The 16461-nt window shown below is 43.8% G+C and overlaps 1 protein-coding gene across 1 annotated transcript; it reads left to right on the forward strand.

The window, feature by feature from the left end:
• The first annotated feature begins 189 nt into the window (after positions 1-189).
• tm9sf4 (transmembrane 9 superfamily protein member 4) lies at positions 190-15709 on the forward strand. Its single transcript, XM_068597768.1, has 18 exons — positions 190-212; positions 2910-3020; positions 3705-3804; positions 3910-4066; positions 4356-4500; positions 4894-5017; positions 5106-5227; positions 6615-6726; positions 7353-7423; positions 7550-7682; positions 8352-8433; positions 8515-8590; positions 8727-8810; positions 9370-9545; positions 9661-9724; positions 10540-10659; positions 11009-11098; positions 12596-15709. The coding sequence occupies exons 1-18, from the start codon at positions 195-197 to the stop codon at positions 12743-12745; spliced, it is 1935 nt and encodes a 644-aa protein (XP_068453869.1). The 5' UTR covers positions 190-194; the 3' UTR covers positions 12746-15709.
• Positions 15710-16461: the final 752 nt, after the last annotated feature.

The raw sequence follows: 16461 nt of genomic DNA on the forward strand, positions 1-16461 counted from the left end.
CTTGTTTTATAAACAATTAGTGCGTTTGACTGTATGCATCAATTGAATTCATAAAGGTGGAGCCGAATCATAAGTTTTTGAAGGTCAGATATCGCTCATATGAATACATATGGGTGTGTCAAATTAAAAACAAATGCATGCATCGAAAAAAACATAGAGCACTTCCGCGACGTCACTAGTGACACGTATTCAAAATGGCGGCCGCGGCTAAGGTAAGTGGAAAAGCGAACTCTTTTTCTTCAAACTACGCCTCGCTCATACTGTTTTCCCAAATGAGCTCCGACGCAGCGCTGCCACTGTGGGAGAGTAGACGTATCCTCCGGTCGATAAACGCAATTTCAACGCTGACTTTCGGTCGCGTCTTCATTGAGTTTGAAGCTGTTTGGATCTTGGCAATGTAGCTAACTGCTTAATAGAGTTAGCTAACGTTAGCCACGTTTAACGTTGCCTAGCTTGACTGTTAACGAGCTGTGGAAAAAACAAAAACAAAAAACAACGATTTGTGTCATTTGTCCGATACACTAAACTCTGCTGACGGAGGATAAATCGCCACATATTTGGTTGCTGGACTGTCATTCGCCGTTACAGCCTCGAGCAATCAGCTGGCCGAACTTTGGCTCCGCGTTAGCTGTTAGCGACCCCGCAGGACCGCGGCAGGCTGCGCTAGTTGTCGCCGTCAGTTCACGGAGACGGCAAGACGACCAGCGCAGCGTGAACTGAGAGCGTCTGCAGGGTTCGGCTGTTCCGGTGCCGTCCAATTACGTAAATGTCGTCTGTGTCGGAAGCCACGCTTGCTAACTTCCTTTACTACCGTACCGTAAACTCCAAATGCATGTACAAATCACTGCGCTCACAGCATTGGACCGTACATTCAGCGCAAGTCTCTTTCCCCCCCCCCCCCCCCCCCCCCCCCCCCATAATTGAAGAGTAGAACATATACTGAAAATAATGTCAAAAATAAACTGACAAAATAATAACGGCATATAATGATGTCCCCCCATCACCAACACCATCACTTCCTCCTCCGCTCTTGAGTCAGAATTTAGGGAACCTTTGGCAGAAATCACATGTGCTGTTGTGCTTTCCACATCAGCACACTGCAGTGTTTCTCCCCAAAGTTTGTGGCTCTGCACAACAGCTGAGACTCTGTCAAGTTGCACAAGTGCTGGCACACATTGAGGGGGCTGTGGATCAGCAGGTAGAAAGGTTCAATACCCTGACCCCCCAGTCCACGGCGGTATTTTGCATGGTATGGTAGTCTGCTGCCATAGTCGTGTGGGAATGAGAAGTGACTTGCTGTCAGGACGCTTTTTGTGTTTCTATTTTGTTGTGTCTTGGATCAACTTCTTGTTGGGAAATAGGCCTTTCTCTCCCCTGGTATCTGTTCTCGTCCTCCGTGTAGCCACGTCAGAAGGACGACAAGAACTCTGTCCCCCGCAACACAACGTCTGAGAAACACTGGCTGTGAAGTTTTCTGTCACATAAAGCTGCCGCTGCAGAATCACCTGGGCAACAGTTAACTTGTATGCATAGTGTGTCTCTCGTCTCAGCTTTGGCACCCTGTAGCCTCCTCGGTGTTCACAGGCATGTGGGACTGAGGATCCTCACAGATTTCTTTTTTTGTGCCCTGTCAGATTTACAGCTGTGCCATCTTTCTTGTTTTTTCTGTCAAATAAAAATACAAAGCTTTACAATATTCATATATCCTGCCCTGATTGTTACTTTGCCAGTCTTTGATTCGTTTGGAATGTTTCTGTGACTTGATGTAGTCATTTTATTGGCATTCTTTAGATAAGATAGTGGATGTTTATTGACTTAAAGCGATCACCCCCCCCCTGTCATTACTGTTCTAATAATGGATTATGTTTGTATCCATTGGGCCAGGCAAACTGCATCCCATAGTTTTGTTGGTATGGTGTGAGGAAAGCAAGGTGTTCCTTAACTTCCAGACTTTGTAAAGCATGTTGATCTAAACTGCAATGCACAACATCTATGTTCAGTATTGCGATGGCAGTATAGCTTGACATAAACTGGAAAGAAGTGTGCGTATTAGCTGTAAATTTTCTTACGTCAGCCCGGTCGTCTGAAGAATTTAGAATAAACCAAGGCTACATTCAGTTTGTAGAGTAGCAATAGTCATGTTAATCACAACAGAGTCACTATACACACTCTGTTAATATTTCACTGGAAACATGTCGATCAAATAAATTATATTCCCAAGTGTCGCTGGGAATGAATAAAAAACCAGCATGCAGACATCCTTTGGTTTAGCTTGTGGAGCTGACAGTTATGTTGCGTCAATGCTTTAAGAAGGTGATCGAATATAAACACTTCACCAAAAGAGAAACAACCTTGTTAACGACAGCGCATCCAGCTTCACTTCTTTTGTTCCGCCCTTTATCAATAGACGCAGCGGACACGTACACATACCGCTTCCTAAAGACAACTTGAAGTCACTTGTATAAAAGTGATTGTGTAAAACGGCGGTGGTGGACTGAGCAGATACAAAAATATTGCTTTTTCTATGTGTTTCAGTTCTTCATCACTGCCTCCCTGATCCATTTGCGGTGTGTTTGGGTGTGTGTGTGTGGAAAAGCGCTCCTCGACCGTCCTGACACACCCGTTAGTGTGATAGTACTCTGGTCTTTAGCCCTGGGGCCCATTTAATATCGGGTTCCGATATTAAATGACATGACATAAAACTGTCATGTGTGTTAATGTAATGTATATCCTAATGTGACAAAATGATATGTGACGGGCCGATGAGCTGAAAACCGCTTTAAACGGCAGCCGATCGACCGCTGCATCTCTCAATCTGTAATGTTGTGTCCCCGTTCAATCTCATAACACACATATTATGAGTGGAAGTGTCTGTGTGGTGACGTATTTGCTGGCATCTGTTTTTGCAGGAGACGTGGTTGGCCTTGCTGCTGTTGTCCTTACTGCCTGTTGTTCGGCCCTTCTATGTTCCGGGAGTCGCTCCCCGGGACTTCCACGAGGGGGACACAGTAGATCTTAAGGTAAGACTGAAATTCATCCGGTCAACATTTCATGGATGAGCAGAAACATTGTGCAATGTTTGTTCAGCTTATAAGCATCATTATCTTTCATCCTGAAGATCCCGGTTTTGAACAAAACTGTGGCTTTTCTTTGTGGACGTTTTCTCATCTTAGCTTATTTATGCAAGTGTGCGCCTCTCACACCGAAAAAAATCATGGATTTGCACATATGTACATAACTTAAATTCTAACCCCTGTTCGCTCAAATTGATATGGAGGAATAAAAATAACCATATGCTTTGAAGGCCTGCCCCCTGAAAGAGTTTGAGTCAAACCGTCCTTATACCGGAAATTCCCTGCTTCCCTGACGAGCAACCAATCAAATATCTATCGTCAACACTACTTTAGTTTTGTCTACTTTGGCCTCAACAAGGCAAACCTAACGGTCAAACACATCAGAGTTTGTTTGGTTCAAGTCAAACGCGTCAGCTGGGAAGACGTCTTGGAGACTTCCACCTTGCGCTTCCCTTTGGCTGTATGCTGCTCTTATGAAATGTACTTTATTTGTTTGCACATAAAAAACAACACAATTATGGGAAGCCCACACCCAAAGAACAGTTTGCATCGCCCACGCTGCGGTGAGTGTAGTTTTGCATATCACTGTTTACGAGCTGCTGTCCGTCAGTCAGATCATTTGTCTTTCAGGCAGTAAAGCTGACCAGCTCTCGCACGCAGCTTCCTTATGAATACTACTCCCTGCCCTTCTGTAAGCCTGACTCTGTATTCTACAAGGGAGAGAATCTTGGTAAGTGGGACAAGCAATGTCATGTTGTATTTTGCACACACAAAAAAAATATAGATATAAATATTTCATAAATATATACGTTTTCTTCTCTTACAATGATTACAGGTGAGGTATTGCGTGGGGACCGTATTGTGAACACCCTCTACAATGTCGAGATGAACAAGGATAGGAAATGTGAGATGGTATGCAACAAGAAAAAGCTCAGCATAGAAGAGAGCAAGCTGGTGGCGGAGCGAGTCCAAGAGGAGTATTATGTGCACCTGTGAGCATCCTTTCCTCTGTTGTTTCCAGGGGAATCCCTCAGAATGCTGCTGTTGTTGACCTATTGCCACGAGGAATACGCACTACTGTTTTGTAATTGAGTAAAAGTTTGTGTTCAGTGAGTCTAAAAGTCTAACATAATGATTCAAGCAATTCCTCTTCTTGTACTTTGTTGCATAATGTAGTCATCATTTTGATCTGTTCTCAATCATATGTTTAAGATGACCCGGCGTTGAGATTAAATTTTTTTGTAATGGTCAAAATGCAAACACCTCTTCTGTGCCTTTCAGTATTGCAGATAATCTGCCAGTTGCCACCCGGTTGGAGTTCTACCCCAACAGGGAGGCAGCAGTGGAGGAGGAGCAGAAGAAAGACTTGGCCAAAGACGTCCAGTTTGAACACGGCTACCGGCTGGGCTTCGTCGACGGCAACAAGGTACATATGGCATCGTGTCTCCACACCGGATTCATCAGGCCTTCCTGATGAATCATTTCCTGGTTTGCACATCCTCGATCCTTTGTGTTCTTGTGGTTCCATAAATGTAACTTGTGGAGCATGTCCTTGGGTAAAATAGCGCTGACATAGTGCCATTTCTGGGCATTGCAACATGTGTGTCTCCCGTCAATACATACTTTCACCTCTCGTCAGCTTTTTTAAATTTCTTTCGGACAGTTATTTCTTCTATTGTTGTTTTTTCTAAAGCAATATCATCAGAAGGGGAATCTCAATATCGCCCAACCATACTATGTAAATATACATACAAGAGTCTACTTGTATTTTTTTATTTTGAAGGATACTCATTTTTCTTTCTTCTCTTCTCCCCCACAGTGTTATCTGCACAACCACCTGTCCTTGATCCTGTACTTCCACAGAGAGAAGCTGGAGCAAGGGGAAGTCCATAACTACAGGGTCGTGCGATTTGAGGTCATACCCCAAAGTGTGAAAGTTGAGGGTAGGTGGCGACACTCTCTTTTAAAAGCAGCCAGTGAAGTAAAGCAACCCTTCTTGTAAAACTTGTGTTGTATTCATTTCTTCTCCAGATCTGAAGGCAGTGGAAAAGGACAGGACGTGCACTTTGCCTGAGGCTAGTGGTTCTGCTCCACAAGAGATTGACCCGACCAAGGAGAACGAGGTCCTCTTCACCTACTCGGTCCACTGGGAGGTCAGTGCAGGTTTTCCCCGAGGTTTACAGCTTCAGGGGGACCCTTAAGCAGTGGTTCTCAAACTTAAACCCTTAAAGCAGTGGTTCTCAAACTTTTTCTGTAAATAACATAATTTTGTGACTCCCTCTGTGCTTTTATAGTGACAGAATAAAGGAAATTACAATAACTTTCAAGTAAACCAGGTTGTTTCATCAGACCTTTTTTTTTTTTTAAATTGCAATCACTTAGAACAATGAAAATAACGTTCTATACGTGCAAAAAATAACTAATATTGAGTTACTACTAAATAGGTCATTGTGGAAAACAATGAGCTAATATCTTTTTGACAAAACGGAATGAGTGCAGATATGTGAGCATCAGGTTGCATCAGTATTAGTGGCTGCAGTGAGCTGTATTAAACTGGGTTGTAGATTTGATACGGCCACTCTCAGTTTATGCTCCATGTCCATCTGAGATCTGTTTTCTGTTTCGAGAGATGGAACAGCAGAAAAAACCTGACGGAGACTTCTGGAGATTGACTTTTGGCAAAACGGCAAGAATCGGCGAGTCACGCATGCGCAACTTTAACTTGTTAATGGTGTAACTAAACATTTACCCGACAGTAAAGGCATTTCTCCATGTATTCATTCATGACTTAGTTTTATGTCCGTGTAGTTTTATGTCCGTGTACCTTGTACTTTTGTTATGTGTAAAGCCAGCAGCTTATGGTTGGCTACAAGACGCGAGCACTTTGGCTCGTTTCATTTTCAGTTCAGAGAACATCGTTCAGAGAGCTGCTCTGGTGCTCCTTGCAGGAGAGCTACTGATGCCATCTTTAACTTGGGAGCATTTAAACACAGACATAACTTAGTTGTCTACTTTTCACGCAACATATTTGTCGACAAATTTCTGTCCGCTGTATGCGCGCAAGTGTGCACATCAGGGCGGAACTCGCGCAACCACGTAGACATAAATGACAAGCTGTGTGTAGATCCGATCAATAAAAGATGGCCGTTTAGTTTGTTTAATAATAAAAGAAAGGTGTAAATCTATTCTATAGGAAAGCGAACCGTAAATTACATTTTGTGATCTGGCGCTATAGAGAAAATTACAGGGGGGCGGGGTTTTTTTCAGGGGGGCTCCCCGCCCTCCTAATATAACGGTAGGGGAAACACTGCAGTGACTGCAGCATAGGTTCTCAGTGAGGAGTCAGACCAGTCTGTCACAACAATCTGTATCAATACGTTTAACAAAGTAAGTTATACATTGCTAAGCAACAAGGTTGGATGATAAAATGAAGGCATTTTTCTTTCCCCCCAGCTGTTTGAGTTTTCTAGGGTGAGAGGGTAAACAAAGCTCGGGACATGTAGAGAATGGTGAGCTGAGCCTCTTATCCCCTCTGTGCAGGAGAGCGAGGTGAAGTGGGCGTCTCGATGGGACACTTACTTGACCATGAGCGATGTCCAAATTCACTGGTTTTCCATCGTCAACTCCGTGGTGGTCGTCTTCTTCCTGTCTGGTATGTCCTGTTTTGACACATCCTGCTCGACGCAGCTGTCGTAAAGTTTGCGCTAAATACAAGGCAGGCACGACAGACTGGCTAAACGCACATGTGAACTCTCGTAGTTAAATCTAGATCGCCGACAATGGAGCGTAGTCCCATATACTCTGCATTATTAGACATTTTGGCATCGTCTGAATCCGCAAGTGAAAGGAAGGACTCAGTCAACATTCTGTTGATGCCGTCGTGAATTAAATGTTTGAAGGGCGTCCACACATTCAACCCAACATCAGTGTCTGCGTTAAAGTCGGACCATTAAGCTCTATTAACGGCTAACCGGGCTAACCCCAACTAGCATGCCCCAGCGCTGCTACAGCTGACAGCATCTGGTGCGCTACCGAAACTTTTTGGGCGAAACTCGCGTTTTGTCATTTCCGTTCCGCCTGTGTGCGAGTAGTAGACTCAGCTGTTCGAGTCCGAGGGGTACGGAAAGGATGGCGCATACTAAACGTCCTGTACCAAACGGTTCAATACTAATGCACTTATTGCTGCTCTCCTACTATGTATGATGTCGAACATAGAAACTCTGTAGATTGATTACAGCATGGGTGGTAATGAGATTCCTGATCTTTCTCTTCGTTCAGGTATTCTGAGTATGATCATTATCAGGACCTTGAGGAAGGACATTGCTAACTACAACAGAGAGGATGACATCGTAAGAAAACACACAGTTTGCTTGCTTTCAGCAAGTCTTTAGAGAAAGAACACACATCTCGTTTTTTTGAGAACATCGTTGCGATCAGAATGACTTGACCGCATTTTCTTCCTCCCTTCCGACCAGGAGGACACCATGGAGGAGTCGGGGTGGAAGAATGTGCACGGCGACGTGTTCAGGCCGCCTCAATATCCCATGATCCTCAGCTCCCTGCTGGGCTCTGGGATCCAGCTCTTCTGCATGATCCTCATTGTCATATGTGAGTTTGTTTTCTCCTCAATCAGTTCCCTGTAGATCCTGACGGTGTGCACAATCTCTCCTCAGACCACATTGTTCTTTTCCTTTATCATTTATTCATGAGGTGAAATTGGGTCAAAGCAGTGTTCTCATGGTGCTGGGGCTCTCTCAAGCTGTAACTGGTTACGTACACGCTGCAACACCTTGTCTGTATCGATGTTTGGAATAACCAGCTGACAAATCTGAAACCAGATGATGCATTCCACCTTGCGTCGAGCTCACCAGTTAAACGGCAGTAATTGTAACCGAGGTTGCGGCCATTTAAAATGGATTAATAACCCAGAAAGGAGTCAAGCACAGTCCAGTCTGTTCCATGTCTGATTATTTTGAATTAATCCCTCTACTATCCTCTGCAAAGTATGCCACAAAGCGATTGCTAAAAGGCAACATTACCAGGAATCTGTTCCATCACTGAGAATACCACGCAGTGCAGAAACACAACACAGCCTAAAAATACCACTTTAATACCACATTATTATTATTATTATTATTATTATTATTATTATTATTATTATTATTATTATTATTATTATTATTTATTTTCCATATCGTCCATCCCTATAAGGTCTAACCACCACATGCTCCTGTATCTGTGTGTGTGTGTGTGTGTGTGTCTGTGTCTGTGTCATAGTTGTTGCCATGTTGGGCATGCTGTCTCCATCCAGTAGAGGAGCCTTGATGACCACTGCTTGCTTTCTCTTCATGTTCATGGGGTAAGAGCCACATTCATCTCTCTGAGGAAATCCCAAAGAGTCCGGAATGTCTTTGTTTATCTGTGGACGTTTCTCCTCCAGCGTGTTCGGCGGCTACTTTGCCGGCCGACTGTACCGCACACTGAAGGGCCACCGGTGGAGAAAAGGAGCGTTTTGCGTAAGTGAATAACTCGTTTGATTCGTGTACTTGTTTTGTTGTGTGCAGCTTACCCGAGGTGCAGCATTAAGCCGTACTGTAGATCGCTGTGAACAGAGAGGCTGACGTTGTGTTTGTTTGTTCGTCTCCCATGTAGACAGCAACTTTGTATCCCGCCGTGGTGTTTGGAATCTGCTTCATCCTCAACTGTTTCATCTGGGGAGAACACTCGTCTGGGGCGGTGAGTTCAAATGGAGGCATTCTGCATACATTCAGAAGGCTCATTACTTTTTTTTAAATAGTGTCGTTTATATACGATTTGTAACGGATCACTTTGCCAAATGTTGTCTGGGTAAAGTTATCTACCGTATTTCTACTATCTGGTATCGCTGACAATCTATTGAGCTGCTGGTAGAAACGTTCAGTCAAAGAACCAACAACCTTGCTGTAGGAGCCATTAGTCACGGGTGTGTATTTTATTGTGGTAATGTGTCATTTATTGTGATAGTTTAAATATGGGGCACCGATACAACCAAGGGGGATTGATGACGCATGGGTGACGTGGAGATCAGACGGTTTTTACAGCTAATTCAAAGTACTTTGGAAACAGACCAGGAAGTGAAAATAACAACATATAACCGCCGACAGTTTATTATTAAACAGGAAATAACCCAAAGATATACAAACGGCTAGACTCTTCTACTGAAGCAGTGTGTAGAAACAGTAGCCTCTCCTGCACCCAGCAGAGTGGCAGACACGTAGATCAGCCACTAGACTGCTCTCTTCTCTCGCCCCCCCAGGTTCCTTTCACCACTATGCTGGCCCTGCTGTGTATGTGGTTCGGCATCTCCATGCCCCTGGTCTACCTTGGTTACTACTTTGGCTTCCGCAAACAGCCATACGATAACCCAGTGCGCACCAACCAGATCCCCCGGCAGGTCCCGGAGCAGCGCTGGTACATGAACAAGTTTGTAGGGTAAGTGTACGACCCATCCCATAATCTGCTTCTGGTCTCTATAGGCGGTTTACTGGGAGGCCCTTTGTGTTGAGCTTTTCTGAATAATCACAGTGTTTTCATTTTTGTCCGTTAGAATCCTGATGGCCGGGATCCTGCCATTCGGGGCCATGTTCATCGAGCTCTTCTTCATCTTCAGCGTGAGTGCTCTGCTCTAAACGTCCTGCGATCAGTTCGGAGTGGAATCTCCTTTTCTTTCAGTGCTGCACAGTCAGTAAACCATCAAAGGGTCTCAACGTTATACTTTTACTTTGTTACTGTCAGCATTTACAGGGATTTTTTGTTTATGTAATTTGAATAATAAGGAAATATAAAATTGTTTTTTTATGGATTAAACCCAATCTTGTCTTTGGTAGTTTTAATGATGCACTATAAGAGCTAGTGTAAACAGCTCATCAGTGATCTCTAATATCTATTTTTAGTAATGTGAAAACATCTAGTTTCTTACAAAACTAAATTCGACCAGATTACATGTGAACACATGATAACGTTCTAATTTACCTTCTCCAATACTCGTTTTTACTTAACAGAGCCTGAACGCATCATAATGTAACTGAATTAAACCTCCTCTCGTTAGTTGTTAGTGGTGCTACTAAGGATGCTAGCCGTCCTGTCAAGTCATTAATTAGTTGTGTACAATGCAACATTATCAGAGATCAAAAGCATAAAGGATTTAATGATCTCATATTTTACTGAACATTGGAAGATAACAATTGTCAGTAAAACTGTAGCGGCTTGTAACCTGACTTTTACAGTAAGTTACTGATGTGAATTTAATGGCAAAATGCCTTTCTCTCTCTGTTTTGTGTGTGTGTGTGTGTGTTTGTGTCTGTCTGTCTGTCTGTCTGTGTGTGTGTCTGTCTGTGTCTATCTATGTCTGTCTGTGTGTGTGTCTGTCTGTGTCTATCTATGTCTGTCTGTGTGTGTGTGTCTGTCTGTGTGTCACCACCTACAGGCCATCTGGGAGAATCAGTTCTATTACCTCTTTGGCTTCCTGTTCCTGGTCTTCATCATCTTGGTGGTGTCCTGCTCTCAGATCAGCATCGTCATGGTTTATTTCCAGCTGTGTGCCGAGGTGAGTTCACTAAGGACCAGGTGTGGCGACTGTATGAATAAATACATAAATGAAGGGTGCATGTTCGCTGTACTTTTCCTACATAAGTCTGGGGAATAGAATATTTAAAATGTAACGAGACTAAATGAGGCTTCTAAAGCTGCATTGTGGAAAGAAAAATAGTCTAAGTGTAGCCCAACATATTGCAAAGAATATACAGCATGTTTCTCTATAAATGAAGGCAGTCAGGTCATTATTCATAACGTAACAATAGTTCCTCCTCACTAGTGGATGCCTCTTCCAGAGAGGTGACGTTATAAACACATGGAACCCACACGCTGTGCTTTCTCTTGTTCCTCCTCTCCATCAGGACTACCGGTGGTGGTGGAGAACCTTCCTGGTGTCAGGAGGTTCTGCGTTCTACGTCCTCATTTACGCCGCCTTCTACTTCATCAACAAGGTAAAAAAGCCCAGAATGATAAGTTTGTCTTAATGGCACTCAAATAACTTGTATCTCTGATGATGTCATCAGGCTTATTGTGAGTCAGGCCTGATGCTGTGTTCACACCAAAAGCGTTGCTAATATTCGCAACACTTTTTTGCCTGATTTTACTTGGTCGACACTTTATGTGATTAATTCTCTTTTTCACAACCAGTTGCGGCGGAAAGGGGGCGTGGCTTGAGACCCGTTCCCTAGTTACCAGCACATAGCCTCACGAGCTCACCTGAACAGACCCGGTTGCGTTCCTGTAAAACATTTTCATTTCCAGTGTCGACCATGGGAAATTAACAACTGTCTGCGTTATACTTGTTGTGGAAATACCACAAATATCGGAACATCAAACACCCCGTGTCTGGGTTCACACTATTATTCGTAGCTGCACAAAGCTCCGCCTCATCCAGGAACTGCGTCTGGATGACGGCCGCTTCCAGCACTGCCATTCACCATTGAAATAACCACTAGTTCTGCTTTATACTTGTTAAGGAAGTCCCACAAACATTGAATCGTCAAAAAAAAAAATTGCATCTCTGCAATGACTTTACATGTAATCTACTCGCGTGAATATTTCGCAACTCTTTCGGTGTGAACACACCAAAAGACAGAAAACCTGCACTACAAACTGGGATCATTGAGTTTGAAAGATGACTGCATTTAAAGATGTATAATGTCAGGTCTTTGTTGTGTACTCACATCATCACGAATGTTTCCAACTGTTTTAAACTCTGATGAAATGAAGAAGCTGACTGCAATTCTGGCAAAAACTCCCATGATTCTACGTTACTTCACGACGTCACCGAACTCCGACTTTTTTTATTGTTTTTGTGGGGGGGGGTTTTCCATTGAGAAGTCCCCAATAACACATTGTGCATTTGACAGACAGAGGGTGTTCTGTCAAGTTGCATTATAGGAAACAGGAAGCTCCAGACTTACAATCGGTTGCATGAATGTGAGGAACGTTACATACGTCATTGGAGACGCTTCTCGTGTCTGATCAATTCATAGAAATGAATGTGCTGTAAAAACAAACTGCAGACCAGCTTTCTTTTTTCATACATGCCAACCGCATAAATGCAATTAGGATTTTCCAGCTGGAGTCTTAACCTGCAGCATGAGAACAAATGGGAATCAAAGGAGAATTCCAACTTCAACTCTTCTTCTTCCTCCTCCATAGCATTGTCAGCAGTAACAAAGCTTCCATTTATATTATGTGTATCAATGAAGAACTGGCTCAAGTACTTGGACTGGCGTAGTAGTAGTTTTAAACCCGTACTTGGCTTTATGGAGCTTGATGGAGCGTGTATTCCATCCCTAATAACCTAAACTAAACTAAAAGTCCTAATATTCACCCTCTGCTATTTTCTATAAAAAATGTTCACCATTTTTAAAATCTCTGCAGGTGACGAGCAAATACAACCCAACTGTAACTTGATTGCTCTGCTCTTGTCTTCCCCCCAGCTGGACATCGTGGAGTTCATCCCCTCCCTCTTGTACTTCGGCTACACGGCCCTGATGGTGCTGTCCTTCTGGCTGCTAACGGGCACGATCGGCTTCTACGCAGCGTACATGTTCATCCGGAAAATCTATGCTGCGGTCAAGATAGACTGAGTGGTCACTGTTGCTGCTGTTCTCTTTTTTTTTTGGGGTCACATTCTGTTTGTTTTTTTAATGTATATATTTTTTATTCTTCATGTCCAACAAGCACTGACTTGTGTGTCGAGGAAACGTGACTGGGGCTTTTTTACGGCGCAACAGCCCCACCCACTGGCCTCTTGGGGAAGAACAGCCTGGTGGCAGAGCTAAACCAGCTGTCTCTCTCCCTCCCTCTCTCTCTCTTCTACTCTTCCCTGCCCCTCCCTCCTCCATCCGGGACAGAGACTCCGAGGGGGGACGGTTAATATCTCCTGCTGTTTCACCTCGCACACAACACAGTGGGCCAAAGCTTGTCAGACGATGGTTTCTGCACATTTCTGTTTTGTCTTTTCGTTTGTGTTACGAGTCTAACTTATCTTTCAATCATCTTCTACAGAGCTACTTCATTGTCTTTCCACTGTCTCTGTTTTCAAACGTCACTTCGGTTCAGTATCAGAGACCTTGGAGGTTTGGGGGAGGGGCCCGGGGTCTAACTGTGGTTATGGTTTTGACTTTGTTGTGTTTAACTCGTATGGAGGGAAATTATGCTGGGAGGTTCAGCATTGTAACACAAGAGCGGATAAATTAAATGTTCTGTTAGTTTTACTCCAGTTTCCATGTCCACGATAACCACAACGTAATGGAGATGTTCCCTTTTCCTTCCCAAAGCCACGGCTCTCTGATAAAAGTCCAAATATTGGTCCATTTGCTCTCAATGATGCAGAACGGCACTGAATGGGACTGTGAACCCGATGCCCTCGAGCAGCGGACTGTTGGGTGAAGCCACTGGAGTTGGAGGAAAGGAAAATCTGCACAGAAATGACCAGTAGGAGAAACTTCTTTTGTAACTCAGATATGTGTTTCTGCTCATTATCCTGCCCTCAGTGTAGCCGTAGCACTGGTGGGCTGCTGAACTATGCAGCAATGGAAAGAAAGTGCCGTTTTCTTTTAAGTTTGAATCTAATGCGGTTTATGGTTTTGTGTATAATATGAGAAAAGACACAAGATCTTTGTGTTCCTACCGGCGGTGGTAGATGATTCTGATGGTGCTTGGGTGTCGTGGGTTACAAAGCCTTGAAATATAATCCAGTTTTCTTAATAGATCTGTATAGTAATAATGTATTCTGGAATTACAGCTCATGTTTGATTTTTTCCCCCCCCTTTTCAAATGACATTTTTGGGTTGACAAAGTAGTAATTTGTCTGCTAAAAACTGTAAAATTGCCTTTAGAGCATGGGTGGAACCTGGCTAGGTGTTTGACGAGCTAAGGGCGTCCCTAAAACAACTAATATATTTTAATGTCGCTAAATTACACTATACATAGAAAATACATTGTTTAATAATTATGACATTGAAGGAGTAGTTTGATGTTTTACGAAATACACCACACAATCCTCATGAACGCATAAACATCCGTTGGGTTGCTCTGTCAGGCGGCTTACAGGAACCTGTTGTTCCGGTTGTTTGAGCGCACCCCCAGGGGCTGTAATGGTTATGACCGGAGCAAACGAGGCAGTGCGTTGATGTGCACTTCACATGTAGTGTCCATAAAAGGAGTTTCGGTAGATGGAAGGTTCACACGAGCAGGCCTTCCACCCAGGAGACCGGTGTTCGTGTCCCGCGTGACCACCTAAAATCAACACGTTTGAGTTATTTTAAGTTGCAGACAGAAACTAAGTCACAAACTTATATCATCCCAAACTGTGATATTTTCTTAGACCTACCCAAATTGTTTTGTGAGTAGTTGGTTTGTAAGTAGTTCAGTTCCCCGACGTGTTTAAAACTGTGACCGCCTCACACCAAATGTTGTTTATAGGTCGTCATTGGCAAACGACTTAGTCTGTCATCCAGATATGAGGGCGTGTTGGAAATATACTTTTTAGCTTATTAGCAACCAAATCTTGCCAGTGTAGCTGTGCTCAGCCGCTTCCCGTCTTGATGCTAAGCTATGCTAACCAGCTGCTGGAGGTCGCTTCATATTTACCATCCAACTGGGGAAAAAGAGAATGAGCGTGTTTCCCGAAATGACAAAGTATTCCTTGAAACACAACACAGGCTCGTCAACATGATCCTAACCCGACTAAACATCTCAAGCACAGAACTGTTCTCGCCCAGCGGAGCGCGGGTCTGGAATGCAGTACAGGTAACGCTGGATTTGAGTCCCAAAGAGAATATTTTAAAGACTGAACTCCCAACAAGCCAAGATGAAACATTCTCATCAAATATGCAGGACATTCCGAGCTCTACGGTTAAATATTTATTGTAATCGATCATTGTCTTTGTGGCTGCCATCAAACTGGTTTACGTGAAGAACTGCGGCGCTTGGATCGACCCTGATTCTCCAGGGGCAAAGCGGCTGAGTTAGCGGACGACTCCTCCCCGTGTCATCAAGCTAACTCAACACTTGTTGAGCGCCGAATGAGCTGCTTGCTACGGTGCACAACGTCGGCATCGTGTAGAGAACATTCCACTTTTAATTTATTTCCGCTCCCATCAGACACCCGGATACATCATCTTCTTACTGTACTGCTCTCTGCATTGCGTCGTCGAGCTGCCGAGCCGCTGACACTTGACCACTGTCTTGCGTGAAGGCAGCCGACACTCCTCTCCTGCTGTTGGACGTGCACATGTCGGGTGGGGGAGGGGATTTTTTTTACACATAGACTTTTAAAAAGGCCCGGGTCATGCGTGCGTATGTATGATCAAGGGGTTTACAATGTAAATAATAAAAGACAAAAAAAAGAGAAGACGGCTTTGTATTTGTTGCGTTTCGCTGTTTTGTGGCGCTCTCTGTAATGATCCCGTCATCGGTTTAGCCAAAAGCATGATGCTCATGATGACTGAAAGGAACTTGTTTCTGTTACTTTTCTCTGTTTCTTTTACAGAATGTCCAATTACAACATGTACAATGACAAAACAATAAAGTTATGACAAGTTGAATATGAGGATCATCTTCCACTGTGTTGACCACTTCGCTTAAAAAACTAAATTCTGATCAAATGCAAACTTGAGCGTTACTTATGCAGATACATTTTGCAATTTGTGACTGTTTCCCCTGAACTGCCGATTGTACCACTGTTCGAAGAGGATTTAGCTCCCACATACCTGGCTAAGAAGTTGAAACATTTCAACATGCGTATTTGCGTCGCCCAGCAGAAATTTGCATGTAAAATCCCTGCTTTCCTACTGCAGTTCAGTCTCATGCTGGAGAACTTCCACAGCGATCATCGCTCACTGTATGAAATCACCTTCGGTCTTTTGGCATGCAGACACGGGCAGTGTCCAGGCGGGAAATCAAGTGAAAGGCGGGATTGAGTCGCACCATTCTTACAAGAATGCCGCTTGCCAACCAACGGTATGGATGTCCTGGACTAAACCGCTGGTGTTCCCCTTTTTAAAAGGCCAGTGTAGCATTTTGGGGATCCATTAGAAGAAAAAACATATGAAGAAATAGGATTTCGTTGGCGTATAATCACTAGAAACTAAGATTGGTCGTGTTTTCGTTAGCTCAGGATTAATTCTTTTCATGTAGTCGACAGTGTTGCATCGCCACGTTTTTCACAGTAGCCCAGAACGGACGAACCGAACTCCGGCTCGAGAGAAAGCCTTTTTTTCCGCGTTCTTACGTGATCTGAAGGCCGCCCTAGCTCTCCGACATGCTTGTGAAACTGCGGTCACGTGAGCCGGAAAGG

The sequence above is a fragment of the Clinocottus analis genome, unplaced genomic scaffold (genome assembly GCF_023055335.1).
Source record: "Clinocottus analis isolate CAN_PGR_092001 unplaced genomic scaffold, fCliAna1.0.p SCAF_4, whole genome shotgun sequence".
Taxonomy (NCBI): Eukaryota; Metazoa; Chordata; class Actinopteri; order Perciformes; family Cottidae; genus Clinocottus; species Clinocottus analis.

What these genes read in the sequence shown, in the direction of transcription:
- tm9sf4 (XM_068597768.1), top strand. An exon ending in GGGACACAGTAGATCTTAAG is followed by an intron (nt 3,021 to 3,704) that starts GTAAGACTGAAA and finishes TTTGTCTTTCAG; the next exon opens with GCAGTAAAGCTGACCAGCTC. An exon ending in CCTTCTACTTCATCAACAAG is followed by an intron (nt 11,099 to 12,595) that starts GTAAAAAAGCCC and finishes TCTTCCCCCCAG; the next exon opens with CTGGACATCGTGGAGTTCAT.